Raw genomic sequence first — 26,273 nt, forward strand, 5'->3', positions numbered from 1 at the left:
GCTAGCGGCGGCTAGCCGTGCGGCTCGACGACGCGCGCGGCGACGCGCCCAGTGGCCAGCCGCGGCGACCGACGCGCGGTGGGCGAGCCGCTCTGGGCGCGGCCACGACAGGTGGCCGCATCGTGATGGTCGTGACAATCGCGACGGCCATTTGCATCGCGGGCGCCATCGCGGGCGCCATCGCGGCACCCTGGCCGTCGCCACCATCCCTCCGCGCCAGCGCGCTCGTACAAGACAACAGAGTCCATTGAACGGTAATAAAAGAGCAAAGCAACAGGATATTCAAACACAAACTCCGAGGCGGCCGCTCACGGGGCACGCCATGAATAATTGTACACACACGGCGGGGACCGGCTAATTGCGCGCGTCCTCGTCCACAGCAGAACGCGGCACCAGGAAGGACGCCTCCTCGAAGTCGTCCAGGCTGTCCAGCGACATCGAGTCGTCGATGACGGTCTCGGTGTCGCTGTCGACGTCGACCTCGCGGCCGCGCTTGAGTGCGGCGCGGTCGGCATCCGCCGTCGGCTCAGGCGCAAACGGGTCGACCACGAGCGGCCGTCCGGCGGTCACGCCCACAACAGCAGCCGCGCCCGACTTGGGCGGCAGCTTGTAGCCGTCGCTGACGTTCTTGCGGACCTTCATGCCGATCTGCAGCAGCGACCGCTGGATGTCCTTCTCGATCTGCGGACGCGCAGGCGTCTCCGGGATCTCGCTCGCCGACTTGGTGAACCGCGTGTCCAGCGGCGACCGGCGCGACAACGGCGCCGGGTGCCGCGGGAAGTCGTACGTCGAGATCAGGATGCGCTTGGACCGGTGGCCGTTGCCGGCCGTTGCCGGTTGCGCGATGGACTGCTCCTGGCTGGTGTTCATGTTGGAATGTTTGCTTGACTAGGAGAAGCGGAACTGGTGACCATGAGTATTACCAGTGCCGGCGACGGCTGCAGACTGTCTAGGACCGACGCGACTCTGCTGCCTGACGCGTATGTTGGGCGGGGCTGCGTCGGACGCCGCCCGGTTAGCATACCCGCCGCGGTTAGGGCCCGTCACCACCATGCCCTATCCGGCTGCCCACTAGACGCACCCTGCCATCGCGCCCGCCTCGCGACGCGCTGGGACGCGCCGGCCAGCCACCGATGCGCGCTACTGCGGCGACCGTTGCGCGCGTCCGGCGCGCGCGCCAGACACGCTGGCTGGCTCTGGACAGGACGGGCAGGTGTGCGGGCGCTGGCGCTGGCGCGGGACCGACGCCGCGCCGGCCGCAGGCCGGCTGCCCTGACGATGACGCTGCCGCGCCGCGCATCCGGGCGGCTGGATCGTGCCGATGTTGGGGCGCCCGGTGTACGCCGGTCTACAGGTAGACAGTTCCGCCCGTGTGGAACGTGGGGGGCACTTCGCGCTGGCCGTGTCGGCGCCCACCGCCGCTGCTGCGCGCGGCTTGCGCGCCAGCGGCTGCTGGAGATCGGAGGCGATGCCGCGCGTGCCTGCGGTGTGCTTACGACGGGCTTGCGGAGTGGTGCTGCGTACGGGACGGCGCAATGCCGCGTGCCGGCGGGCGCCGCTCCTCGCGCCTGCCCGCCGCCCGCCGCCGCCGTCGCCGCCCGTCCGCCTGCGCTCGGCTGCGCGCTGCCACGCACGCGAGGCTGGTCGCTTGCGCGCGTGGCTGGGGTGGCTGGCGGGTCACGGCCAGTCACGCCGGTCACGGGTAACAGGTCACAGCGTGCGGCTGGATCAGGGGAGATTACCCGGCCCACGAGGTACCACGTCGCATCTCGGCAGCCACGCTGGCCTGTTTCCCGGCAGCAGCCTTCGATCCACAGCATCAGTCCATCCGAAGCAGTCCACGATGCGGATTTCTGTCGCAGCAGTGCTCGCGCTCACGCTGGCGCACACAGCGCTCGGCGCCGTCCTCGGCATCGACTTTGGCCAGCAGAACACAAAGGCCGCGCTCGTCGCGCCGGGCGTCCCGTTCGAGATCGTCCTCAGCCGTGACTCGAAGCGCAAGGACATCTCCGGCGTCGCATTCAAGGGCGACGAGCGGATCTACGGCAGCAACGCGGCTACGCTGGTAAGTGTGCGCAGGCGGCGGCGCTGATGACAGGCGGCGCGGTTCCCGGACAGCGCGTTTCTCAACGTCAAGCCGCTGCTGGCCAAGTCGGTCGACTCGGTCGAGGCCCAGGTCTACCAGTCGACGCACCCCGGCGTGGCGCTCGTGCCGGCGGCGAACCGGTCGACGGTGGCGTTCCGGTCGCGGGACCTGACGATGCCGATCGAGGAGGTGCTGGCGACGTCGTTCTCGCACATCAAAACGCTGGCCAGCGAGATGCTGGCCGCCGGCGAGACCGTGCGCGACGTGGCCATCACGGTGCCGCCGTCGTTCACGGCGGTGCAGCGCGCCGCCCTGGTCGACGCGGCCGAGATCGCCGGGCTGCGGGTGGTGTCGCTGGTGACGGACGGCGTGGCGGTCGCGCTCAACTACGCGAGCTCGCGGCAGTACGCCAGCGGCCGGCAGCGGTACATTGTGTACGACATGGGCGCGGGGTCGACGTCGGCGACGGTGGTGTCGCTGTACGAAAAGTCGGTCAAGGGCACGGGCAAGCTGCCCAAGACGGTGACCGCGCTGGACGTCGAGGGCGTCGCGTTCGACGACACGCTCGGCGGCGATCTGCTGTCGAAGCGCATCTACGACATCCTGCTGGCCCGCTACGTGGCGGAGCACGACGCGTCCATCAACGAGTCGCCGCGGGCGCTGGTGCGGCTGCACCGCGAGGCCGAACGGCTCAAGAACATTCTGTCGGCCAACACCGACACGCGGTTCATGATCGAGTCGCTGCACAACGACGTGGACTTCTCGGGCACGATCTCGCGGATGGAGTTCGAGGCCATCTTGATGATCTCGGGCATCCTGGACCGCGTGGCGCCGCCGGCCCTGACCGCGCTCGAGCAGGCCGGCCTGAGCCTGGCCGACATCGACGCCGTGATTCTCACGGGCGGCTCGACGCGCGTGCCGGCCGTGCAGAAGCACCTGATCGACGGCGTGCTCGGCGGCGACGCGGCCAAGCTGTCCAAGGCGGTCAACGCGGACGAGGCGGCCGTGATGGGCACCGCGTTCCGCGGCGTGGCTGTGTCGAAGCAGTTCAAGGCCCGCGAGATCGACGTGACCGAGAAGCTGCTGTGGCCGTTTGACGTCGTGGTCGAGGCCGACGGCGTCAAGTACAGCGAGGTGCTGTTTGCCAAGGGCACGCGCGTGGCGCGCAACGTGACGTCGGTGCCGCTGGCGATCCCGGCCGCGGCCGACTCGGCTCTGCTGACGTTCCGCGAGCGCGGCCAGCAGCTGTACCAGCACGAGCTCGTTGGCCTGCAGGAGAGCCGCTCGCAGGTGGCCGACAAGTACACGTGCGAGACGCTGCAGCCGGTGCTGGAGGTCGAGCTGACGGCGAGCCAGCTCTTTGACGTTGTCGGCGTGGCCTGGCGATGCAACACGACCGAGACCGTGACGACGACGCTGCCGACGACGGACGAGGACAACCTCAAGCAGAAGGTGCTGAACTTTTTCGGCAAGGGCGGCGACGAGGCCGAGGCCGAGTCGGGCGCCGAGACCGAGACGACGACGACGGCCGCGGCGCCCAAGACCACCACCGTCACGCGCCCGCGTGTGCAGACCCAGCCGATCCGCCACAAGGTGCACTACGCCTCGCCGCGCAACATGGGCCGTGCGACCAAGCAGGCGTCGACGTCGCGCCTGCGCGCGTTCGACAAGCTCGACGACGAGCGCCGCCGCCGGGACCAGGCCCGCAACGAGCTCGAGGGCTACTCGTACAAGCTGCGCCAGCTGATCGTGGACGCGGCTGAGCTGGCCGAGGAGGCTGCGGACGTCGACAACGAGTCCACCGAGTACACCAAGGGCCCGGTCAACCACCGGCACATCTACGTGCACTCGACGGCGGACGAGCGCGCGCAGACGCTCGAGCTGATCGAGAACGCGCTGGACGCCGTGTATGCGGGCGAGGCCAAGGTCGATGAGGAGCTGGCCGAGCTGGCTAAGCACAAGGCTGCGCTGAAGGAGTTTGAGGACCTTGTGGCGCAGCGGTGGCGGGCGACGCTGACCGACGCGGCTGCGCCGGAGCCACCGGTCGAGCCAGTGGCTGAGACCGAGGCGGAGCCGGTGGCTGACGCGACGCCGGAGGCTGAGGCCGAGGCCGAGCCGGAAGTCCACGACGAGCTGTAGGGCCACAACGCACTACGGGTCCATGACGCGTGACACGCCCATGGGGCGCGCCGGGTCTCCGAGGTCACTGCGACTCTCAAGCTGTAGGTGTATCCAAAATGTAATTATAGTCTACAGTAGTATTGTCCATGCGCGGCGGTGCGCGGCGCGGCTGAGGCTGTGCGGGCTGCGCGAGCCGCATCGCACGCGGCTCGCGCAGTGTCTCGTCAGCCGCATCGCATGCGGCTCGCACAGCGCCTCGTCAGCCGCGTGTCGTGCGGCTCGCCCGGCGGCGCTCTCAGCCGCACCACACGCGGCTCGCGCGGCTCACCTCGTCAGCCGCACTTCCCCTCCGCGCCCCCACCGCCGCGTCAGCCGCACGTCCTGCGGCGCCCCGTGTACCGGCGCTCAGCAGCAGAACGTCACGCTGTTCAGAAACTCATTGTCCCGGCGCGCCTTGAGCTGGCCGCCCCACCACCGCCACACCATAGCCTCCACGAACCGCGAGTCAGAGTCGCTCCACGGGTCTAGGCCCATAGCCAGCATGTCCACCTTGGACAGCCAGAGCACCTGGGCCGGGGGCGGTGCCGCGCCGGCCGCTATCTTGGCCGCCTGGCGCGTAGACCAGCGGTGGACGGCCAGGCCCTGGTCTTCCACCATGCGGTGCAGGTGCCCAAAGATCCGCGCCGTCAGCCGGTGGAAGAACGCGACCACAGCAACCTGCTGGTGCGCGGCCGGGTCCGTCCCGCGCGGATCGAGGTCGAACGGCGGCAGGTACGTCAGCGACTCGTCCGCGGCCAGCTGCGGCGTCGCCGCCGCCGACGACGCGTGCGACAGCGAGTCGTCCAGCAGCAGCGGCCGCGTGTCCGCCGACAGCGCCAGCGGCGAGCCCATGGCCGACGCCGGCGGCGGCCGCGTCCGCGGTCCGGTCGGCTGCAGCGGCAGCTCGTCCGCAGCCTCCTCCAGGTCCACAGCGGCCTCCTGGCCGGCAGACGCCCACCACAGAAAGCCGAGCCACGTCAGCTGGCGCCAGCTCGGCTGTTCGCGCTGCAGGTCCGTCTTGGTCGAGAAAAAGAGCTCGGGGTCGTCCGAGTAGATGGTGTCGTCGTCGACCTGCCGCGACAGCATGTCGCGGACCTGCGCCGTCTGCAACAGCGCCGCCGTGGACCCGTACGACGCCGCCGTGCCGGCTCGCGAGAGCGCCAGGTCGTCGTCGGCCAGGCCGGCCTCGGCGTCGCCGTAGACCTTGTGCAGCCAGCGCGGCCGCGGGTCCAGGGGCAGCCCGATCTGCGCCTCAAGCGCCTGAAACCGGCGCATGTCCCGCAGCGATGCCCGCAGCGGCCGCGGGTCTGTGCCGGCCAGCACCGTCGGGTAGACGAGCCGGCCAGTGACGGGCAGCACGGGGTAGTAGACGCCCGCAGTGGCGCCGGTGCCGTCCGCCCGGACCTCGACCAGCGGCCCGCGGGCCGTCGGGCCGCCGCGCGCGGGCACCGACGCCATCTCCGGCAGCCGCACGAGCACGTCAAAGAGCTCGGTCTTGGCCGCCAGGATTGCGTCGGTCGTGTACGCGATCCAGCCCGGCGCCGTCAGCGGCGCGGCCGTCCGCTGCGCGGCCAGCTCGGCCAGCGCGTCAATGTCGTAGACCCCGACCGCAAACAGCGCGCGCAGCCGCGAGACCGGCACCGGCACGAGCTCGGCGATCGACTGCGGCACGTTCGCCAGCAGCGACAGATTGTACGCAAACGAGCACCCGTCCTCGATGGCGGCCGTGCCCACGATCAGGATGCGCTCGCGCGCCAGCGCAGCCTTCCACAGTTTGAACAGCAGCGGCCCAAACGTGTCGAGCAGCAGCGGCAGCGCCCGTGCGGGGTGGTGCTTGTCCAGGCCCTCGGTCCGGGCCGGCACCGGCCGCGCGACCCGTGGCCGGCCGCTGTGTGCGGCAAAGTACCGGGCCAGCGCGTCCGCGTCGCCCGTGCGTGTGTATGTGCTGCCGTCAGCGCGCTCGGCCGCATGCGTACCTCAGAAGCGTCCGCAGGGGGGCCACATGGCTCCAGGCCCGGCCCAGTCGGCCGGCCGCGCCGCCGCCCAGCGGCACCAGCACGCCCAGCGAGTGTGTCCGCGCGTACCGCTCGCGCGCGTCGCCCGTCGCCACTGACTGGAACACGGCCACTCCGGCGTGGCCGTCCTGCAGAAAGTAGACGACGTCGTGGCGGGTCCGGTGGAGCCCGGACGGCATCGCGCGGAACTCGACGCCTTCGAGCGAGACTGCGGTCAGCGTCCGTCGCCCGGTCAACCTACCCGCGCCCGTCGTCTGCTGCCACTCGAGCACGTATCTGCGGTCAGCGCGGCCCGGCAAAAGCGTACCCTTGGCGGACGTCGAACCGGACCAGAAACAGCGCGGCCACGGCCGGACAGTCGTCCGGCCCCGGCCCCGCTCCCATCGGCGAGCCGACTGGCCCTGCCGGCCCCGCCGTCGTCCCGGCCAGCCCGGCCGCCGCGCTCGTCGTCGCGTCCTCGTCGCCGATCATTGTTCGTTTCCCCACACTCCGCTATTGGCCGCAGTCGTGCGTGCAGCGCTCGGCGCGGGCCCGTATGCGCGTCGTGGCCTCGGCGTCGTCTCCTGCAGGCTGTCAGAGCGCGTCCAGTCGGCCAGCGGCGTCTGGGCGGTGTGCGGAGTGGTTGGTCTGCAAGGTGGCCGGCGACCGCGTGGGCTATCTAACCTCCAGGATTTTGCGTTCAAAAGCGTCATTTGGCCATCGGCGCCAGCACATTACCACGGACGTTTCTCTCGCGCTTCAAGCCATCCATCAGGCGCAGTGCATGCGATCCACGGTCCAAGCACAGGGCTTTAGACCAGGAACCTCGATCGGAAGCATCTGGCTGCGCAGCAGCCGGCGCGAGACCGTCTAGAAGCAAACGCTATGGCAGACAAAGATGGATTGGCCGACCGGCTGGCGCGCGCGTCGCTGTCGACGAGCGCCGTGCCGACGCTGCGGGCACGCGAGAGCCCGGCTGTGCCGGGCGTGGGGGTGCCGTCGGTGTCGGTGTCGGCGCCGATGAGCCCGACGGAGGACGGGCCGGGCGCCGGGTCGGGCGGCTCGGGCGGCTCGGGCGCGGCGAGCGGAGCGGCGGCGGGCGCGCCGGCGGCGGGCGCGCCGGCGGCGGGCGGCACGGCGGGCGCGCCGGGGGGCGCGCTGGCGGCCGGACTTGTCATGGGGCGCCGCAACAGCGTGGACGAGAAGGGCGTGGTGGGCGGGTCGCTGTCGATCAACCCGCTGGCGACGGTGCACTCTGCGCGGCGGCCGTCGCTGATGACTAACCAGCCGCCGCCGGGGCCGTCGCCGCTGTCGCCGATGGTGCCCGTGGGCCAGCTGCCGCCGGCGATGAGCATTCCGCCAGACGTGCAGGCGCGGATCCAGGCCTTCCAGCGGTCGCGACAGGGACTGTCGCCGGCGGCGCGGGCATCGTCGCGGACGACGGTGGGCGTGCCGCCGGCGGGCCCGGCGGGCGCTGGGCCGGCGGCCGGGTCGGGTGCGGGCGGCGTGGCCGGGCCGGGCGGTCCGGGCGCCGCGGTCGCCGGGTCAGGGCCCGGGTCGTCGGCCGGGTCGCCGACCGGGTCGGGCCCCGGGTCGCCGGCCGGGTCGGCGCACGGGTCCGTCGCCGGGTCGCCGGCCGGGTCGGCGCAGGGGTCGGCCGCCGGGTCGCCCACCGGGTCGCCCGCGCCGCGCACCAAGCTCTCGCTCTCCGAGCGCCGCCAGCTGTCGCTCGGCCTCGGCGGCGCGACCAAGCCCGGGCTCGCGCTCAAGCTCCCCAGCGGGCCCGCTGCGTCCGCGCGCGCGCCGCCGCCCATGAAGCTTGCCCAAAAGCCCGAGTCGCTGCTCAACTCGTTCTCCAAGTACGTCGACATCGTGTCCGGGTCGCTCAACTTCGACGGCAAAGCGTCGCTGCACTCGTCCGGCATCGACTTCTCGTCCGGGTCGTCGTTCCGCATCTCGCTCGAGCAGCTCGAGGTCCTCGGCGAGCTCGGCCGCGGCAACTACGGCACGGTCTCCAAGGTGCTCCACCGGCCAACCAAGGTCATCATGGCCATGAAGGAGATCCGGCTCGAGCTCGACGAGGCCAAGTTCCGCCAGATCATCATGGAGCTCGACGTGCTCCACAAGACCAACACGCCCTACATCGTCGACTTTTACGGCGCGTTCTTTGTCGAGGGCGCCGTCTACATCTGCATGGAGTACATGGACGGCGGCTCGGTCGACAAGCTCTACGCGGGCGGCGTCAGCGAGCCGCTGCTGGCGTACATCACCCGCGGCGCCGTCGAGGGCCTGCGCGTGCTCAAGGACGAGCACAACATCATCCACCGCGACGTCAAGCCGACCAACATCCTCGCGTCCACGGCCGGCACGGTCAAGCTGTGCGACTTTGGCGTGTCGGGCAACCTCGTCGCGTCCATTGCACGCACAAACATCGGCTGCCAGTCCTACATGGCGCCCGAGCGCATCAAGCTCGCCAACCCGAGCGACGCCATCACCTACACGGTCCAGTCCGACATCTGGTCTCTGGGCCTCACCATCCTCGAGATCGCGTCGGGCCAGTTCCCGTACCCGCCCGAGACCTACGGCAACGTCTTTTCCCAGCTCGAGGCCATCGTCGACGGCGAGCCCCCGGTGCTGCCGGCTGCGCGCTTCTCCCCGACGGCCGTGGACTTTGTGGCCCAGTGCCTCAACAAGGTGCCCAAGCTGCGCCCGACCTACGCCGACCTGCTCGCGCACCCCTGGCTCAACCAGAACCTGGGGACGGCCGAGGACTGCGCGGCCTTTGTGAAGACTGCGCTGGCCAACCGCCGGCCACAGTCGGGCCCGCGGCCGGCTCTGCACGACGGCGGCGCGCCCCGCGTGTAGCTGCATTTTTGGCATACGATAGCTGCCCTGTACATAGGCACAATGTTATCTCACCGACGAGCGCGACCTGCGGCTATATGCCGGGCGGCTATATGTAGTCCGGCCTCGGCAGCCGGCGGCGTCTCGTGCCCTGCGGCCACGTACAACGGCCGCATGTAGCCGCGGCGAGATCGGCTCGCGGCTATATGCACGCGCGGCTATATGCAGCCGCGAGCTCCTGCCGCAGGCAGCCACCCCCGACCAAGTCACCGCCGGAGGCTCTCCGGGGGGGGCCGCGGCAGGCAGCCGCAGCGGCACCGGTGCGGCTATATGCGTGCGGCTATATGCGTGCGGCTCACGCAGCCGTGCGGCTCGGCCGCCGCCCCCTGCTTCAGCCGCCGTGCGCCAGGCCGCGCGCGCCAGGCCAATTGCATCCCTGGCTCAATTGCGTGGTCTGGCCTGTGCGGCCGCACCGCGCCATCCCGCACGTGGAGCGACGTCTTGGGAGTCGCGATCGGCGCAACGCTCTCTCTCCACCAAACACCATGGCTATCGAACAGACCGACACCACCGTCACCATCTCGCTCGACTCGGACCCGTCGACGAGCGTCACCGTCCTCCTCCACGGCGCCAACGTGCTGTCGTGGAAGGTCGGCGGCGTCGAGAAGCTCTGGCTGTCGGAGTAAGTCCGGACAAAGACCGCGCTCACCCCAGAAAAGCCATCCTCGACTCGTCCAAGGCCGTCCGCGGCGGCATCCCGCTGGTCTTCCCGGTCTTTGGCAAGGCCACCGAGGGTCCGACCGCGGCGCTGCCCCAGCACGGCTTTGCGCGGCTGTCGCCGTGGGAGTTCCTCGGCAAGACCGAGTCGTCGCCGCTGACGGTCCAGTTCGGGCTCGGCCCCGAGTCGGTGCCGGCCGCGCTCGCGTCCGCCTGGCCGTACGACTTCACGCTCGTCTACACGATCGCGCTGTCCGAGACGTCGCTCAAGACGTCCATGTCGGTCGAGAACACGTCGACGACGGCGTGGGACTTCCAGGTCCTGTTCCACACCTACTTCCGCATCCCGGACGTGTCGACCGTGGCCGTCACCGGTCTGGCCGACACCGTGGTCAAGGACAAGGTGTCCAAGTCCGAGTACACGGCTGCTGCGGCCGACGTGACCATCGCGGCCGAGGTCGACCGCGTCTACGAGAACGTGGCCGCGCCGGTGACCATCACGTCCGCCGGCAAGCCGTTCTTTGCGCTCGAGCGCACCAACGTCGACGACGTCGTTGTCTGGAACCCATGGACCAAGGCTTCGACCAACATGGGCGACTTTGCGCCGGCCGAGGGCTACCAGACCATGATCTGCGTCGAGGCCGGCTCGGTCAGCAAGTGGAACGCTCTGCAGCCGGGCTCCATCTGGGAGGCCTCGCAGACCATGACTGCCTTGTGACCGGCCCCGGCCGGGGCTGCCACGCGTGCGCTGCTGTAGCGTCTGGCCTAATACACTGGACCTCTGGACCCGCCGGCGCTGACGTCACCGACCCGGCGGGCGCGGCGGCTGGCCGCGGGTACGACCGGCACCGCCGGTACGACGCGCCGGACGCACCGCCGCGGCGTGCGCCATGCCCGCGCCTCGCCCGCGCCGCGCCCGCCCGCACCGCCACGCGCTCGGACGTAGACCCAGCCCCACCACGGCTCAGGGGCCGAGCGACCGCCCGTGGTCGCCGTGACCAGCCAATCGCGGCCGCGTGTCTACCAAACATTCTGAGACACGCTCACGGCCGCGGGGCCGCGCGCGCCGTCGCCGCCGCGACCGGTACCGCGCGATCCCCCCATCTCCCACCGCGGTCGCGTGCCCAGGCCGTTCTAGCGCCGCCGCCCGCAGCCGTCCGGCGCGTCTAGGCGGCGTAGCCACCGTCGCCGGCGACCATCTCGTCCGCCGCCGTCGAGTCCGCCGTGCCGTGGGCCCTGCTAGTGTCGCGCCGCGCGATGGCTGGGACCAAAAATTTGCGTTCGCGGCTCGCTCCGCCCGCAGACCAGGCCGTCGAAAACCGGTTCTTTGCCCTGTTCGAGATCCTCAGCGACGCCTCGTCCGACGAAGAAATGGGCTCCGACGCTGAGCGCGCCGACTCGCACATCTCGTATGACGACGGCATCGCCTACTGGAACTCGATCCCGGCCACCGTCGACGGCGTCCTCGGTGGGTTCGGCAACACGACGCTGCCGCGGGCCGACATGCGCGGCTCGTCCGGGTTCATCGAGAAGATTGCGCGCAAGCTGCCGGACTTTGGCGCCATCGTGGCGACCGGCACGGCCTGCGACATCGGCGCCGGCATCGGCCGCGTGACGCGCGACGTGCTGGCCAAGCACTTCGCCACGGTCGACCTGGTCGAGCCCGTGCAGTCGTTCGCCGACCAGATCGAGCCGGAGCTGGCGGCCGCCAGCAAGCTGCATGTGCTCGGCACGATCTACCGTGTGGGCGCGCAGTCGTTCACGCCCGACGCCGGCAAGTACGCCGTGATCTGGTGCCAGTGGTGCCTGGGCCACCTGACGGACGAGCAGCTCGTGGCGTTCCTGCGGCGGTGCATCACCGGCCTCGCGCCCGCCGGCCTGATCTTCGTCAAGGAGAACAACACATCCGGGTTCGAGGACGAGTTCGACAGCGTCGACAGCTCGGTCACGCGGTCCAACAAGTCGTTCCAGCGCGCGTTCGCCGCCGCCGGCCTGACCGTCGTCCATATCGAGCTCCAGCCGGGCCTGCCGACCGGGCTCTACCCCGTGCGCATGTACGCGCTGCGGCCGGCCGCGTCTAGCTAGAATACATGCATTGTCTATTCGATCACGACCAGCAGCCCGCCGACGAGGTGCAGGCTGCCGGTCACGAGCACGTCCACGGGGCCGTCCAGCGAACGCACGTACGCGACGGCCTGCTCGATGCTGGCGAGCACGCGGCTGTCGGTGGCCGGCGCCAGCTTGGCCCACTCGGCCGCCAGCGCGTGCTGCACGACCAGCGCGTCAATTTCGCTCGACGGCGTGCCCATGGCCACGAGCTCGGGGTCGGACGTGCCGGACGAAAACGTGGTGTTAGGGCAGAACACGGCGGCGTCGAAGCCCACGCCGCCGTCGGCGCAGACGCTGGCGTGCAGCTGGCCGACCAGCGCGGCCGCGTCGCGCGTCTGCTGGTTGAACACGAGCACGCGCCGGCGCCCGCTGCCAGTCTGTCCCCGGAACCACTCGCCCGCGACGGCGATGCTCTCGGCCGTGTGCGCGCCGTCGAGCAGCCAGCGCACGTTGCCCTGCTCGATGCTCTGGCAGCGGCCTGGCCACGACGCGCGCTCGAGGCCGGCCACGAACGGCGCCGGCAGCGCCGCGCCTGCCGGCAGCGGGAAGCCGGGCTCGCCCAGCCGGGCCAGGTGCTCCGACGCCAGCGCGACCGCCAGCGATGCGTTGATCTTCTGGCAGTCCGACTGCAGGCCGAGCCGCACCGCCGCTACCGCCGGCGACACCGGCACGACCGTCAGCGGCGCGCCCTTCTCGGCCGCGCGCGCACGCACTGTCGCCGCCGCCTCGGGCGCCTGCTCGACCGAGAACGCGGCCGTGCCGGGCTTGATGATCCCGGCCTTGTTCCACGCGATCTGGTCGAGCGTGTTCCCCAGCACCCGCGTGTGGTCGATGCCGATCGAGCCGATGCCGACTGCCGTCGGCCGCTGCACGATGTTGGTCGAGTCGTACTCGCCGCCGATGCCGACCTCGTAGATCGCCGTGTCGACGTTTTCCGACATAAACACGTGGAACGACAGCAGCGTCAGGAACCGGAAGTACACCGGCCGCACGTCGGCGCCCATCTTGGGGAACACGGCCGTGTCGGACGACGACGCCGCGATCCGGTCCCAGACCTCGAAGAAGTATTTGGCAAAGAGCTCGCGCGAGAGCGGCGCGCCGTTGAGCGCGACCCGCTCGCGCACCGTCTTGAGGTGCGGCGACGTGTACATGCCGATCTTGGCGATCCGCGACGGCACGTACTGCTCGAGGATCGACCGCACAAACGCGCACGTCGAGCCTTTGCCCTTGGTGCCCGTCACATGCACCACGTTGAGCCGGTCCAGGTCCGAGGGCTGCGTCAGCGCGCGCTACGGCCGACGTACCTTGTACCCGACCCGTCGGAGCCACTCGACCATCTCCGGGATTGCCTGCAGGTTGGTGCCGCGGTTGAGCTTGCGGATCTCGTCGAGCGTGGCCGCGTTGGTCTGCAGCGAGTTGAGGGCGACGATCGCGTCCTGCGGTCAGCGGGGCCCTGGGCGCGACCCGACGGCCGGCGGACGAGCGGCCGCTGGCCCGCCCGCGCTCTTGCGTGCGCGGCCCCAGGCGTCGTCTCCCCGGCGGTCTGTGCCTGTTCTTACCTCGTACGTCCGGGTGGCTATATGCCGCCGCCAAACGGCAGCCAGGCCGCGCGGCGCGCCGAGGCCAGCTCCAGCGCCTGTCCGCACGAGCAGCATTCTGTGTGTGTCGTACGAGCCGTCGGCACAGGTGAGCGGGCGAGCAATGGCCGTTTGCGCTGTCGGTCGCTGGGTTTGGCGAATTTTTGACGAGTTTTCGACGACTTTTGACGTCGGGAGATTGACAGGCCCAATCTGGTCACTAAGCTCAGGGCTGCTCACTCCAGCCACCAGTGCTCTCGCTCCAGCCACCCTAGCCACTACGCAATTGCTCGAACAGCGCGTGGCGCCTTAATTTTGTACAATCTATGATTACAGCTCGTCCTTGAAGTACTTCTTGTTGCCGGGCATGACCACAACGTACTCGATCACGAGGTTGCCGTAGCCAGGCTGCTGCCACTTGGGCATGCCTTTGCCGCGGATGATCTGGCGCTCGCCTGACTGCACGGCCACGCCGGCCTTGCGCGAGACGGTCAGATTGGTGCCGTCCAGGAACGGGATCTCGCGCGACCAGCCGCCCGAAAGCGCCTCGCGCAGACTGAGGACCTCGCGGCGGAACAGGTCGTGGCCGCGGCGGCGGTAGCCCAGGTTGCCGGTGCCGTCCGGGTTCTCGACGATCTCGACGTAGAGGTCGCCGGCCTCCCAGTCGGGGCTCTCGTCGGCCTCGTTCTCGAACAGGACACGGGCGCCGCGCGGGCAGCCCTTGTTGACGTGCACGGCGTGGGTGCGCGACTCGCGCACGACCTTCTGGCCGCCGCAGTGCTTGCACGGGTGCGCAATCACGCGGCCGGTGCCGCCGCACGCGTCGCAGGCGATCTGGATGCGCTGGACCATGCCCGCGCCGAGCTGGCGCGAGATCAGGCGCATGCCGCGGCCCGAGCACGTCGAGCACGCATGCTGCTCGCCGTCCGCCGAGCCCGAGCCGCCGCAGTGCTCGCAGATGGCCTGCACGTCCACCGTCAGGTCCTCGTTCACGCCCTTGTAGATCGTCGTCAGCGGCACCTGCAGCTGCGTCTCCATGTTGGGGCCGCGGCGCGCGCCACGGAAGTGGCCCTGGCCGCCAAAGAACCGCGAGAACATGTCGAACGGGTCGCGCTGGCCGCCGCCGCCGCCGCTCTGCTGCTTCAGGCCCTCCTCGCCGTACCGGTCGTAGATGTCGCGCTTGGACTTGTCCGACAGCACCTCGTACGCCTCGGCGAGCTCGACGAACTTGGTCTGCGCCGTGTCGTCGCCCCTGTCGTCAGCGATTGCCGGCCCGGCGCACTTACGGGTTCTTGTCCGGGTGGTACTTCTTCGACAGCTGCCGGTACGCCCGCTTGATGTCCTTTTCCGACGCCGATCGATCGACGCCGAGCACCTTGTAGTAGTCTGCGGCCACGGCCAGGCCGCCGAGCCACAGCAGGGCGAATGCCAGCACGAATCGGAGCCGCATGGTGATGGTGGAGAGCGTCGGGAGGTGGAACGCGGTAGATTTGGCGATGGACAAAATGCTCCAAATGCCACTTGGCGCGAAGGCGCGGCGCCGGACGCGCCGCCGCCGCTCTACGTGGCCGCGGCCGCGGCCGCCCGCCCGCCGGGCCCGCCATCCGGATGGCCGGGCCGGCGCTCTGCGCCGGCCGTGGCCGCGGCCGTCTGTCGGCTGGCTGCAGCCCCGCTGCTCGTAGCAGAAACTCCGAAATGACATTCCTAATGTACAACCATCCAACTCCGTGCTGCAGCGCAGCGGCAGACCGCGGGCGCCGGCGGCCGACGCCTACTCGTCGTCCTTGAACGACATCTTGTTTCGCCGCGGCTGCTCGTCGTCCGAGCCGGACGAGCTGTCGTCGCCCTTCTTCTTCTTGCGCCGGGCACGCTCTTTCTCGTCGTCATCGAAGATCTCCTTGTGCACGGTCTGCGTCAGCGGGCTCGCCGGGGCTCTCACCTTCAGATACGTCGACGAGCTGAGCGAAAACAGCCGGTCGTCCTCGTTGATGGCCGGCTTGCGCTTCACCGCCGACCCGCCGCCGATCGAGCTCGACTTGAGATAGTTGTCGAACCCGCGCACGATGTTGCCGTTTGGCGTCTCGTCCAGATACGCGCCCTCGTACTTGAAGATCTGCTCCTCGATGATGGCCTGCCGTCAGCGCCGCCGGTAGTCCACGTACCAGGTTCTTATCAAGCATCCGCTTCTTGCCGATCATGTCCTTGAGCTCCTTTTTGGCCTTCTCGTACGCCGCCATCTCGGCCTTGTCGGCCGGCTGGTCGACCATGGACGGGTCCGGCATGCTGTGGTGCTGAAAATTTGCGATCGACGGTCTGGCCGAGCACAAAACACGACTTTGGGCTCCCGCCTGGGCACGCCTTCGGTGCACCGCCTACGACGGCGCTACAGATCTACGCTGTGGCTGCATGGCCTCGGCTGGTAGCCGCATGGCCTGAGCTGAGTTGCATGGGTGTCTGCATGGTGGCACGGTCAGGCATGGACGGCTGCGCTCTGTGGGGTACTGCGTGGTGGTGTTTGTGTAAATAAGCGCACCGTCGCCTGGCCGCGGATCGCCTGAGTTGCACTTCAGTGCGACTGGGTGCGACCGACTGCTACCCAAATGCCGCAAGGTGCCTCAGTGCGGCTTGGCGACAGACCGCTGGGCTCGTGTAACCGATCCAATACGTCGGATCCCCAACATGGCCTGCGGCTACATGGTGAGCCTCCGGCGGCATCTCCGTCGAGGGTGGAAGCCCTCGAACGGCTACACCCATGTTCCCCAGTGGTCTGCCCAAGGGACAGCGCCTAACAGACTCGTCGCCGGTGGCTCGTAAGCGGCGGCGGCGAGCCTTAGGCAGCGGATCCTCAAGGGTAGCTGTCATCAGGGGAGGACGTGGCCGCCCGCACAGCGCGCACGACTACCAGTCAGCGGTCAGACACTCGTCAAACGGGCGGGTCCGGGCAGATCACAGCAGATCACACACCGCCTATACCCGGCGGGACCGCATGTAACCGCAGGGGCGCCGTTGCATAGCCGCAGGGGCTTGTGTTACGTTTCGTCCACAACGGTCGAGACCTGGCGCTCGGTCCGGCCGCCCCAACACGATCGCCGCGTGCCGCCCGAACGTGCCGCCCCGTAGGCGCCTCTCCCAGACTGTCTGCTACTGCGTTGCTGCGACCGCAGTGTCTGCGCCGGCACCGCAATGGCCCTGTAGCGTAGCGCCGCGCAGCGCCCCGGCTCGCACACCTCGACAGCGTACCCGACAGCCACGACGCCTGCCGGACCTCATGACGCCTGCCGGACAGCCACAGTAGTCCGTTTGCAGTGGGCCTTTGGATCAATCGCAGACAGTACGCGGCTGATCGTGGTCGCCTTAGCGTCCGACCGCGCCTGTCAACAAACAAACCGCCATGGCCGGCGGACGCGACCGCGACGACCGCGAAAAGCGGCGGCGACACCCAGCAGAGTCGCTCCTGCGGCATCCTCCAAGCAACCCAAACAAGGGGCTCTCAGACCTGCGGTACTTGGTGCTCACGCAGGGCCTGGCCGCGGACGACGCCGGCGACTGCTCCTATCGACCGTACATCTGGTCGCTCTTCCTGGCGGTGTCGCCCGTCCAAACGGACCGGTACCTGGCGCTGGTCCACCGGGGGCCGTCGCCGGCGTACTCCAAGGTGCGAAATGACACGTTCCGCACGCTGGCCACGGACATGCTGTTCCGGCGCAAGGTCTCAGAAACGTCGCTTATCCGGCTGCTCAACGCCGTCGCTTGGAGCCGGCACGACGCACTGCAAAACCAGGGTCGGCGCGACACCAGCGCGGTGTCGGCGGTCAGCGATGCTGAGCTCTACGTGCAGGGCATGAACGTGCTGGCGGCGCCGTTCCTGTACGCGTGCGCCAGCGAGACGCAGGCGTTTGCGTTCCTGACGAGTCTGCTGGGCACGCGATGCCCGCTGTACGTGTCGCTGCCGCGGCTCGAGGGCGTGCACTCGGGCCTGCGCATCTTGGACGGGTGTCTGGCGCTGATCGACCCCAAGCTGCACGCCCACTTGCTGGCACGCGGGCTCAAGGCCGAGGTCTACGCGTTTGCGTCGGTGCTGACGCTGTCGGCGTGCACGCCGCCGCTGGCGGAGGTGCTCGTGCTGTGGGACTTTCTGCTCGCTTTCGGCGTGCACATGAACATTCTGGCGGTCGTGGCGCAGCTGCTGCTGATGCGCGACGCGCTGATGGCGGCGACCAGCCCGGTGGCGCTGCTGCGGACGTTTCCGGTGCTGCAGGCGCGCAAGGTGGTCACGCTGGCGGTCTCGTTCGTGCGGGTGCTGCCCGAGGACCTCTTCGACGTGCTCGTGCGGCACCCCTACGACCCGGCGGTGCCGGCGGTGCTCGACCGGCTCGGCCTGTAGTGAGGTACTTTTGGCAATCTAGCATCTACTTTTGTACACGGGAGCGCGCGGCGCCCTAGAACGCATTCACGTCGTAGTTCTCCTCGAGGAAGAAGGCCGAGATGACGGTGCGCTCGGCAAACTTGCGGCCGGTCAGGGCCTGCTGGGCGCGCTGGGCCTCGTCGGCCGACTCGAAGCGCACAAAGATCTGGCCGGCGCCCGGGCCGGTGCGCGGCATCTTGACGTCGAGCACCTTGCCGAGCTTGCCGCACTCGTCGAGCACGTCGTCCTTGATGTCGCGGTAGTCGTCGTCGTTGGCCAGGTCCTCGGCCACGATCATGTTGAGCAGCTGGAGCACGCGCGACGGCACGGCCGCCGGCCGCGGGATCTCGTCGCCCTCCTCCGGCGTGGCCAGGCCGGTGATGCCCGCAGTGCCCGCACCGCCCGACGTCGTGGCCTGGCGCATACCGCTGCAGGCCTTGCGCACCACCAGGGAGTTCTCGCCGAGCTCGAGGCCGTTGAGGCCCTCGCAGGCGACCTCGGTGGCCTCGGCCTCGCAGAACTCGCAGAACGCGACTCCCTTGGACTCGTGCGTGCCGCGGTCCTGCAGCAGCACGAAGGCGCGCACCTTGCCAAACTCCTGCAGCAGCTCGAGCACCTGTTCGGCGGTCAGATACGTCGGGATGTGCGAGATCGACACTTTCAGCGGCGTGTCGTTCACAGTCGAGATCGGCTTGTCGGTCTCGGGCAGCACGGCATCCGCCGGCAGCGGCTCGGGCGTGATGTAGTCCTTTGGCCGGCGCACGTGCACCTTGTGTCCGCTGTAGTCGATCTCGTCCAGCGCGACCGCGACCGTCGCGTCCAGCGCCTGCCAGAACTCGAGCAGGACGCTCTTGCGGTCTGTCGCGTACTGCCACACGGCGATCGGCTCCTCCAGCTTGCGCTGCAGCGACGCCGCGTCGTCGTTCTCCTCCGGCAGTGGCGGCGCGCGGTCAATGCTGCCGATGTGGTCGTTCATGAAGTTGATGAACGCCTTGTCGTCAACGTCCTCCGGCAGGTCCGTCACCATCACGCGTTTGCTCTGCCGCGACTGGCTGGGTCGGAACAGCGCCGACGCGTTCATGTTGAGCTTGGACATCACCTCCGGCGCGCTCGCCTCGGGCGCGCCCGACGGGCCCTGCACGAACCCGTTCGCACCCTGGGTCGCCATCTTGAGGTCGTTCGCCTGCCGCGGCGCGCCAGGCAGCGGGAACAGGCCGGAAAGTTTGGCCTGCTCGGCCGTGATCGCCTCGTAGCCCTTGGGCTTGATGTCCCACATCGTCATCCGCCGTTTCCGCTCGGTGATCGGCACCACGCTATCGAGGTCGCCCGACGGGCCGCGGCGCCGCGGTGCAGGCGAACGCGAACGCATGCGCCGTCTGTGGTCGCGCTCACGGTCGCGGTCGCGGTCCCGGCGGTCGCGGTCGCGGTCGCGGTCGGGCCGGTCGGGCCGGTCGGGCCGGTCGCCGCGCTCGGGCCGGTCGCCGCGGTCAGGCCGGTCGCCGCGGTCAGGCCGGTCGCCACGGTCGGGCCGGTCGCCACGGTCAGGCCGGTCGCCACGGTCGGACCGATCCCCGCGCTCGCGCTCTCTGTAGTAGTCGCGGTCGCGGTCACGGTCGCCGCGGTCGCCGCGCTCCCGATCGGGCCGTTCCCGATCCCGGTGCCGCCGGTCGCGGTCGCGGTCACGGTCACGGTCGCGGTCGCGATCCCGGTCGCGGTGGTCGCGCTCGCGGTGGTGGTCGCGGTCGGGCCAGTCGCCGCGCTCACGATCGCGGTCGCCGCGGTCGCTGCGATCTCCCCGATCACTGCGATCGCCGCGGTCGCTACGATCTCCCCGATCGCTGCGGTCGCTGCGGTCTGCCCGATTACGGTCTCGCCGGGGCTCGCGATCCCGCTCGCGCAGGTCTCTCTCGCGGCGGTCTACCTCGTCAGCATCCGCGCATCGCACAGCCGGCAATCGGCCACCCCGGCCGCCCGCCACTTACCGCCACCTGCCCGCTCAGCGTCTATCTCGCTCATCGTAAATTGGTCTCGATGGATGGCCCGGCTGGTCTCCCTGGTGCTGGCGGCGGGAAAAATTCTGCTGCGCAACAGAAATTTTCGCCGTGCTCGATCCGGGTAACCGACAGCCTGGCGACGCGCGCGCGCCGCACACCGTGCGGCTCACTAGATCGGCGTTGGCGTGCGGCGGTGGCGTACCGCGGGCGGTGCGCGGCACGCCAACGGGCGCCCGTCCGAGGGCAAAAAGTGAGCAGATAGCGAGCAATTTCACCGCCGAGCGCCCGTCAGCACAACTCACGCAGCGGGTCTATAAGTGCACCGGCGACGATCGCTCCCAGCCGAGACTTCTAATGTATCCCCAATCAGTGGCAGCGAGCTTGGTGCCGGTTACGAGCAGCGGAATGGATCACGGCAGCATGGATCACGGAAGCATGGACCACGGCAGCATGGACCACGGCAGTTCGACCTGCAAGATGAATGTACAGGGCTGGCGGAGCGCACGCTGACAGCAGATGGTCTTCACCTGGTCGTCGGACGACCTGTGCATCATCTTTGAGTGGTGGCACGTCCGCACCGGCCTGGGCCTGTTCATTTCGCTGCTGACGATCGTCGGCCTGACCATGGGCTACGAGTACTACCGCAATGTGTCGGCTGACTACCTGCTAAGTACGTTGGGCGCAGGATCCGGCTGACCGCAGCGCTGTCGTCGGACCGCCGGCTGCGCGACACGCGCACGCTGCGGTACCTAGAGTCGCTTGTCTACGCGCTGCAAGTTTGCTACTCGTTCTTCCTCATGTAAGTGTGGTCGCGGCGTCACGGACTCCGGGGAGGGAGAGGGGCCAGGGGCTGCGGCCGCGGGCGGCAGGGACAGGGCGGTGGGGCGCGAGGCGGCCATCGCGTGCGCGCTGGCCATGAGATGGCGTGCTTGCCAGCGGTGCGGAGGTGGACGGCAGAGGCCGCGGGTGGCGGTGCAGGGGCGGCAGCGGCGGGCGTGGGGCGCGACAGCGGCGGGCCGTGGCTGACCGGTGGACACGTCGTGGCTGCGCAGTGGGTCGCCGTGGCTGAGACAGTGGACGGGCGCGTGTCTGTGTCTGTGCGGCACGTTACCAGCGGACGGACGCGAGCCACCTGCAGCGCGGTCCCGGCTGCATGAGCCGCAGGGCACTATTCGCTCGCCCGCGCGAGAGCGCTGCGCCACGCGCGCCACGACGCGTCAGCCACGCCAGTTCTGTGCCTTGCATGCGGCCGTATCGGGCCTGTGGCGCGGCCGCGGCCCACCGCGGTAAGGCGGCCGGTCTGTGGCGCAGCTCCCGCTGCACGGCCTTCCAGAACACAGCCTGCTGCGTCGTCCCGTGGCCCGCCGGTTTGCGGCCGGCCGTTTGAGGCCTGTGAGGCCGTGACGTCGATGTCTCGGCTGGCGCGGCCAGCCGCTGCAGGGTGCCGGAGGCCTGGGCGCGGCGTCATTGTCGCCACGGGCGGGCCGCGGGCGCCGCCCAGCCGTCGCGGGCGCGCGGCCGCGTGGCAAAGACACTGCTCGCAGATCCGCGCCGCCGCGCGCGCCGCACGGCTCGCGACGCGCCGCATGCGCCGCACCGCCACAACTGCCCGGGTCTTGCCAGGCGCATGTTTCACACCTGCATCAAACGCATCTGCGCGCCCAATGCGGTTGGTCGCCAGCCGAGGTCGATGCCCGTTTGATCCCTCCCACCCGCGCACATGCTAACCCAGCAGGCTCATTTTCATGACGTTCAACGTAAGTACGCGCGTGCTCGGATCTGACCGCAGGGCTGGACAATGGTCGCCATGGGCGTCGGCGCGTTCCTGGGTCACTACCTCTGGGGCTGCGACACGGCCTTACCCGGCCAGGGCGCTCGGACGATGGCCTGCCACTAAGAGTCACGGCTTGCCCCTTACTTTCTTTCCTGGCCTAGCTTGGCTGCATGCAGCCCGCTGTGTCGAATGTCACCCAGCTTCCGTTTTTGGTCACTGTAAACAACGTAATAGCAGACACAGTACGCCTCCTCAAATTTCGTGCCAATTTAGCACGATTCCTAAACCATCCCGTAAAATTTGCTGCGGCAAAGCTGGAAATAGCCCAGACGGACCAAACAAATCCACCCACATTCGTTTCCATCGGCCTCTTTCTTTCTCCACGACTCACTCGCTCATTCACGGCGTCCGGTTCCACCGCGGTGTTTGGAGTCTGCAGACGTAACACTCGTTCAGGTACGTGGCGGCGACACCGATGCGCAGGGGGCGCGGTTGGCTGTTGGATCGAATTGCGGACGGGCTGGGGCTGTCGGGGCGGACGGCGGCCGCAGGTCTGGCGCGGCCGGTGACACAGCAGCGGCCGGCGGCCAGCGGCGGGGCCGTTGCGCGGCGGCGACACGCCTGGCGGCAGCGACGCGGGCGGCGCGGGTCGGCGCGGGCGCCGGCCAGACATGCAACCGGCCGGCGCGCCCGTCCTGGCCAGCACCACGCGCCCGACCCGCCGGGGACGGGTCCGACCGACCCGCCCGCGGCCCGGCCGACCCGTGGCCCGCGCCGCGACCCGCCGCGCCCGGCCCTTTGCGTCCTGCCCGCGCCGCCCCGTCCTCGGCTTTTTTCAGAACCTCGCTGACATGCAGCCCCCGAGCGCAAGCGCGCGAATTGACAAGCCTGCGGCCGTCGCCATGCTCTGCAGCCCGCAGCTCACGCTGCTGGCGGCGCTCGTCGCCGCCCTCTGGGCGTGCACGGTCCGCGCATACTCGCTCCAGGCGGCGTCGGTGCCGACGCTCGACATGGCCGCGCTCGGCGACCTCGGCCTCGTCGGCCAGTTTGACGGCGTGTCGCGGTACACGTACGTCGGCCAGGCGAACGCGTCCGCGGTGTCGGGCATCGCCGTCGACACGCCGGCGAACCTCTACTTTGGCCTGGACTCGACAGACGGCGCCGTGGCGGCCATGTGCTCGCTGGACTCGACCGTGTACGTGATCGGCAACTTCACGCGGATCGGCGCGACGGCAGTGGCCGGCATCGCCGCGATCGACTCGTCCAGCGGCCGCGTGTCGGCCGTCGGCAGCGGGCTCTCGGGCTCGGCCGTCGCGATCCTGTGCGACGAGAGCGCGAGCCTGGTCTACGTCGGCGGCTCGTTCATGCACAACAACGCGTCGAACGTGGCCGTGTGGGACGTGGCCGCGGGCGCGTGGGCGACCGTGCCGTTCGGCGGCCTGACGGGCTCGGGGTCGGTCGTCAACGCGATCGCGGCCACGGACTCGTCCGTCGTCTTCGGCGGCCGGTTCACGGGCCTGGGCGCGGCGTCCAACTCGACCACGACCACGACGTCACAGGTCATCAACCTGGCCTCTGGCGATATCACGGCGACCGCGTCGCGTGACGGCTCTAGCGCCAACGCCTCTGCTATCCTTTGCGCATCTAGTAGCAGTGACGGCTCTATTAGTAGTGAAGACGTCTGGCTCGCGGACAACTCGACGACCGCGACCTGGGAGGACTCGTTCGACTACTCGTTCAGCCCGACCGTGCTGCGGCTGCGCAACACGGGCCTGGACGCGAGCGGCACGCGCTCGTTCCGGTTCATTGCCACGCCGCTCGACGGCATCATGAACTTCACCTACACGGACGCGGACGGCAACGAGGCCAGCTGCGCGGCGTTCTGCCCGCTCGACAACTCGACCGACTACCAGGAGTTCTCGTTCGTGAACGTGATCTCCATGACCGGCTTCGCGATCGAGCTCGTCGACTACTACGGCGACAACGCCGGCCTGTCGGGACTCGAGCTGCTGCAGGAGGACATTGTCACGTACGCGGTCGCGGCCTACAACGAGCCGGCGACGTGCAAGAAATCGTCGACGACGGTCGCGGCCACGAACTCGACCGCAGGCACGGTCTCGTACGTGTCGACCGTGTCGGTGTACGGCGGCCCGTGGAACAAGACCGACTCGTCGACGACGCCGTACCTGACGGCGACGAACGTGTCGGGCGCGGCGCTGGACGAGACCTACATCGACTTCCTGCCGGACGTGAACGTGGCCGGCAACTACTCGATCATGCTCTACACGCCGGGGTGCCTGGCCGACGACACGTGCGACGCGCGCGGCGGCGTCAACGTGTCGGTGGCCTGGGCGGCCGGCGACTCGGAGAGCGTGACGCTGTACCAGACCAACAACTACGACAAGTACGACACCATCTACAGCGGGTACCTGGACCTGTCGAGCGGCGACTTCCAGCCGTACGTGCGGCTGCGGCCGCTGGCCGGGCAGGACGGCGTGACGGTCGTGGCCCAGAAGGTGCGGTTCGTGCTCACGTCCGACTCGGGCGGCCTCAACGGCCTGTTCGAGTACAACCCGGCCAACTACACGGCGGACTCGACCGACAACTACACCGTGACCGAGACCGCGATCAACAGCGCGGGCAACGAGCTCGAGGACCACGCGCTCGTGCACGCGCTCGTGTACGCCAACGACGCGCTGTACGTGGCCGGCAAGTTCTCGGGCTCGAAGACGGACCTCGACAACTTTCTGTACGTGGCCTCGGGCGAGGTCAAGACGGTGGCGGGCGGCCTGAACGGCGCCGTGCTGGCGATGCAGTACTCGAGCGCGTCGTCGGCGCTGGTGCTGGCCGGCCAGTTCAGCGACAGCGTGTCGTCGTCGACGGCGGGCGTCGGCTACGTGGCGGCGCTCGGCGACGGCGCGAGCAGCTTCAGCGCGCTGGGCGCGGGCCTGAACGGCCCGGTCGAGGACGTCGTGCGGCTGTCGCTCAACATCTCGGGCACGGAGCACGCCACGCTGGCGTTCACGGGCAACTTCACCGAGATCAAGGCCGCGGGCGACGACGAGACCGTCGAGACCGAGACCGGGCTCGCGCTCTGGCTCGAGAAGGACGAGACGTGGGCCGAGTGGACGGACTTGTCGCTGCCGTACCTGTCGGGCTCGCTGACGGCGTCGGTCGAGATGGACGACGACGCCGAGACGTACGTCGTTGCCGGATCGCTCGTGGCCGAGTCGCTCGAGGCCGACAGCGGGATCATCGTGACGGACAAGGCGGCGCTGGCCAACATGCCGTACAAGTTTGTGTCGGCGTCGGGCGGGCTGCGCAAGCGCGCGGACGCCGACGAGCCGGCCGTGTACGACGGCATGTTCATCCAGACGGACTCGGGCGTGTGGTCGGTGGTGGGCGGGCATTTCGCGGCCCAGGCCACGGCGGACGAGTCCACGACGTACTACAACCTGGTGGCGTTTGCCTCCGGCGGCGACGTCGTCGGCGGCCTCGACAACAGCACCGGCCTCGACGCCTCGTCGGAGATCAAGAGGGTCTACAACTACAAGAACGAGACGATCTTCGCCGGCGGCGTGATCACGAGCGCCAGCGACGACGCGGTCAGCGGCCTGGTGGCCATCGACCCGTCGTCGTTCGCGCTGGCGGCGACGCAGCCGGCCGGCCTGGCCAACGCCAACGGCGCGGTCAACGTGACGGCGATCACGGGCCAGCCCAAGACCAGCTCGCTCGTCGTCGGCGGCACGTTCACGTCCGCGGGCGACGTCGCGTGCAAGTCGCTGTGCGTCTACAACACGACGTCCGGCGCCTGGTCGGCGCTGACCGGCGGCGTCTCCGGCGAGATCTACTCGCTGACGTTCATCAGCATCTCGACGCTGATCGTGACCGGCGACATGATCACGGGCGACGGCACGGCGTGCTACATGGCCTCGTACGACTTCTCGTCGGCGTCCTGGAGCACTCTGGGCACGCAGGGCAGCTCGCTGCCGGGCCCGGTCCGCGCGTTCGTCACCGAGTCCAACTCGCTGGCGGACGCGATCGTCGCCGGCGAGACCGCGGCCGGCGCAGCCTACCTCTACACATACGCCGGCTCGGCCTGGAAGAACCTGACCGCCGCCGGCACGCTCAAGAGCACGAGCTCGATCCAGGACGTGCACCTGCTGGCACTCGACCCGGCGTCGTCCACCTCGCGCTCGTCCGCGTTCTCGTCGGACTCGATCCTGCTCGTCACCGGCGCGCTCCGCCTCGCCAGCTACGGCAACGTCTCGGCCGCGTTCTACGACGGCAAGGCCTGGACGCCGTTCCTCTACTCGGCCGCCGACGGCGGCCCCGGCATCATCCACCGGCTCTTCTACAGGACGTCCGAGACCTTTGCCGAGATCGGCGCTGGCCGCAGCTACATGGACCGTGGCTTTGTCGTGCTCATCGCGCTGGCCATCGCCGTCGTGCTCACGTTCCTCATCGTCGTCGTCGGCCTGCTGATCGCGTTCTGGCGCCGCAAGGAGGACGGCTACGAGCGCGCGCCCACGCGCATCTCGGAGATGCAGCTCCGCGAGTCGCTCCCGCCGGGAACGCTCTTCGGCGCTATGAAGGAGGGCTAGCCCTGCCGA

General features: G+C 69.4%; 12 protein-coding genes across 12 annotated transcripts; 7 read left to right on the forward strand and 5 right to left on the reverse strand.

Moving 5' to 3' along the window:
• Positions 1-228: 228 nt before the first annotated feature.
• On the reverse strand, positions 229-1,085 carry V1510DRAFT_419019 (uncharacterized protein). The gene has a single exon (XM_066934221.1). The coding sequence runs from the start codon at positions 868-870 to the stop codon at positions 355-357; it is 516 nt and encodes a 171-aa protein (XP_066788138.1). The 5' UTR covers positions 871-1,085; the 3' UTR covers positions 229-354.
• Positions 1,086-1,454: 369 nt separating this feature from the next.
• On the forward strand, positions 1,455-4,363 carry V1510DRAFT_419021 (Hsp70 protein-domain-containing protein). Its single transcript, XM_066934222.1, has 2 exons — positions 1,455-2,065; positions 2,099-4,363. Exons 1-2 carry the CDS (start codon positions 1,469-1,471, stop codon positions 4,223-4,225), a joined length of 2,724 nt encoding a protein of 907 aa, XP_066788139.1. The 5' UTR covers positions 1,455-1,468; the 3' UTR covers positions 4,226-4,363.
• An 81-nt stretch (positions 4,364-4,444) lies between these two features.
• V1510DRAFT_181031 (uncharacterized protein) lies at positions 4,445-6,926 on the reverse strand. The gene is made up of 4 exons (XM_066930412.1): positions 6,569-6,926; positions 6,503-6,537; positions 6,223-6,469; positions 4,445-6,191 (listed from the first exon to the last, which is right to left on the reverse strand). Exons 1-4 carry the CDS (start codon positions 6,730-6,732, stop codon positions 4,613-4,615), a joined length of 2,025 nt encoding a protein of 674 aa, XP_066788140.1. The 5' UTR covers positions 6,733-6,926; the 3' UTR covers positions 4,445-4,612.
• A 959-nt stretch (positions 6,927-7,885) lies between these two features.
• On the forward strand, positions 7,886-9,162 carry V1510DRAFT_419025 (kinase-like domain-containing protein). The gene has a single exon (XM_066934223.1). The coding sequence runs from the start codon at positions 8,053-8,055 to the stop codon at positions 9,103-9,105; it is 1,053 nt and encodes a 350-aa protein (XP_066788141.1). The 5' UTR covers positions 7,886-8,052; the 3' UTR covers positions 9,106-9,162.
• A 360-nt stretch (positions 9,163-9,522) lies between these two features.
• V1510DRAFT_419026 (galactose mutarotase-like domain-containing protein) lies at positions 9,523-10,587 on the forward strand. Its single transcript, XM_066934224.1, has 2 exons — positions 9,523-9,766; positions 9,799-10,587. Exons 1-2 carry the CDS (start codon positions 9,630-9,632, stop codon positions 10,517-10,519), a joined length of 858 nt encoding a protein of 285 aa, XP_066788142.1. The 5' UTR covers positions 9,523-9,629; the 3' UTR covers positions 10,520-10,587.
• A 264-nt stretch (positions 10,588-10,851) lies between these two features.
• On the forward strand, positions 10,852-11,908 carry V1510DRAFT_419028 (alpha-N-methyltransferase NTM1). Its single transcript, XM_066934225.1, has one exon. The coding sequence runs from the start codon at positions 11,059-11,061 to the stop codon at positions 11,884-11,886; it is 828 nt and encodes a 275-aa protein (XP_066788143.1). The 5' UTR covers positions 10,852-11,058; the 3' UTR covers positions 11,887-11,908.
• Positions 11,909-13,817: 1,909 nt separating this feature from the next.
• V1510DRAFT_426573 (uncharacterized protein) lies at positions 13,818-14,937 on the reverse strand (the record flags this gene model as incomplete). Its single annotated transcript, XM_066935165.1, has 2 exons — positions 13,818-14,739; positions 14,774-14,937. 2 exons carry the CDS (start codon positions 14,935-14,937, stop codon positions 13,818-13,820), a joined length of 1,086 nt encoding a protein of 361 aa, XP_066788144.1.
• A 486-nt stretch (positions 14,938-15,423) lies between these two features.
• On the reverse strand, positions 15,424-15,769 carry V1510DRAFT_346227 (histone acetyltransferase subunit NuA4-domain-containing protein; the record flags this gene model as incomplete). The annotated part of the gene is made up of 2 exons (XM_066930819.1): positions 15,424-15,618; positions 15,650-15,769. Coding segments are annotated over 2 exons (315 nt in total), but the record flags the coding sequence as incomplete, so codon positions are not given.
• Positions 15,770-16,586: 817 nt separating this feature from the next.
• Positions 16,587-17,907, forward strand: V1510DRAFT_419038 (rab-GTPase-TBC domain-containing protein). Its single transcript, XM_066934226.1, has one exon. It carries the CDS (start codon positions 16,879-16,881, stop codon positions 17,869-17,871), a length of 993 nt encoding a protein of 330 aa, XP_066788146.1. The 5' UTR covers positions 16,587-16,878; the 3' UTR covers positions 17,872-17,907.
• Positions 17,737-19,606, reverse strand: V1510DRAFT_419039 (uncharacterized protein). The gene is given in 4 exon segments (XM_066934227.1): positions 17,737-19,303; positions 19,461-19,518; positions 19,537-19,540; positions 19,557-19,606. 1 exon segment carries the CDS (start codon positions 19,259-19,261, stop codon positions 17,927-17,929), a length of 1,335 nt encoding a protein of 444 aa, XP_066788147.1. The 5' UTR covers positions 19,262-19,303; positions 19,461-19,518; positions 19,537-19,540; positions 19,557-19,606; the 3' UTR covers positions 17,737-17,926.
• A 508-nt stretch (positions 19,607-20,114) lies between these two features.
• Positions 20,115-21,918, forward strand: V1510DRAFT_419043 (uncharacterized protein). The gene is made up of 5 exons (XM_066934228.1): positions 20,115-20,369; positions 20,403-20,556; positions 20,589-20,685; positions 21,622-21,643; positions 21,676-21,918. The coding sequence occupies exons 1-5, from the start codon at positions 20,241-20,243 to the stop codon at positions 21,781-21,783; spliced, it is 510 nt and encodes a 169-aa protein (XP_066788148.1). The 5' UTR covers positions 20,115-20,240; the 3' UTR covers positions 21,784-21,918.
• A 644-nt stretch (positions 21,919-22,562) lies between these two features.
• On the forward strand, positions 22,563-26,264 carry V1510DRAFT_407595 (cortical protein marker for cell polarity-domain-containing protein; the record flags this gene model as incomplete). Its single annotated transcript, XM_066932415.1, has 1 exon — positions 22,563-26,264. The coding sequence occupies one exon, from the start codon at positions 22,563-22,565 to the stop codon at positions 26,262-26,264; it is 3,702 nt and encodes a 1,233-aa protein (XP_066788149.1).
• Positions 26,265-26,273: the final 9 nt, after the last annotated feature.

This window comes from Dipodascopsis tothii, assembly GCF_038497935.1.
Source record: "Dipodascopsis tothii strain CBS 759.85 unplaced genomic scaffold V1510scaffold_21, whole genome shotgun sequence".
Lineage (NCBI taxonomy): Eukaryota > Fungi > Ascomycota > Lipomycetes > Lipomycetales > Lipomycetaceae > Neoaidaea > Neoaidaea tothii.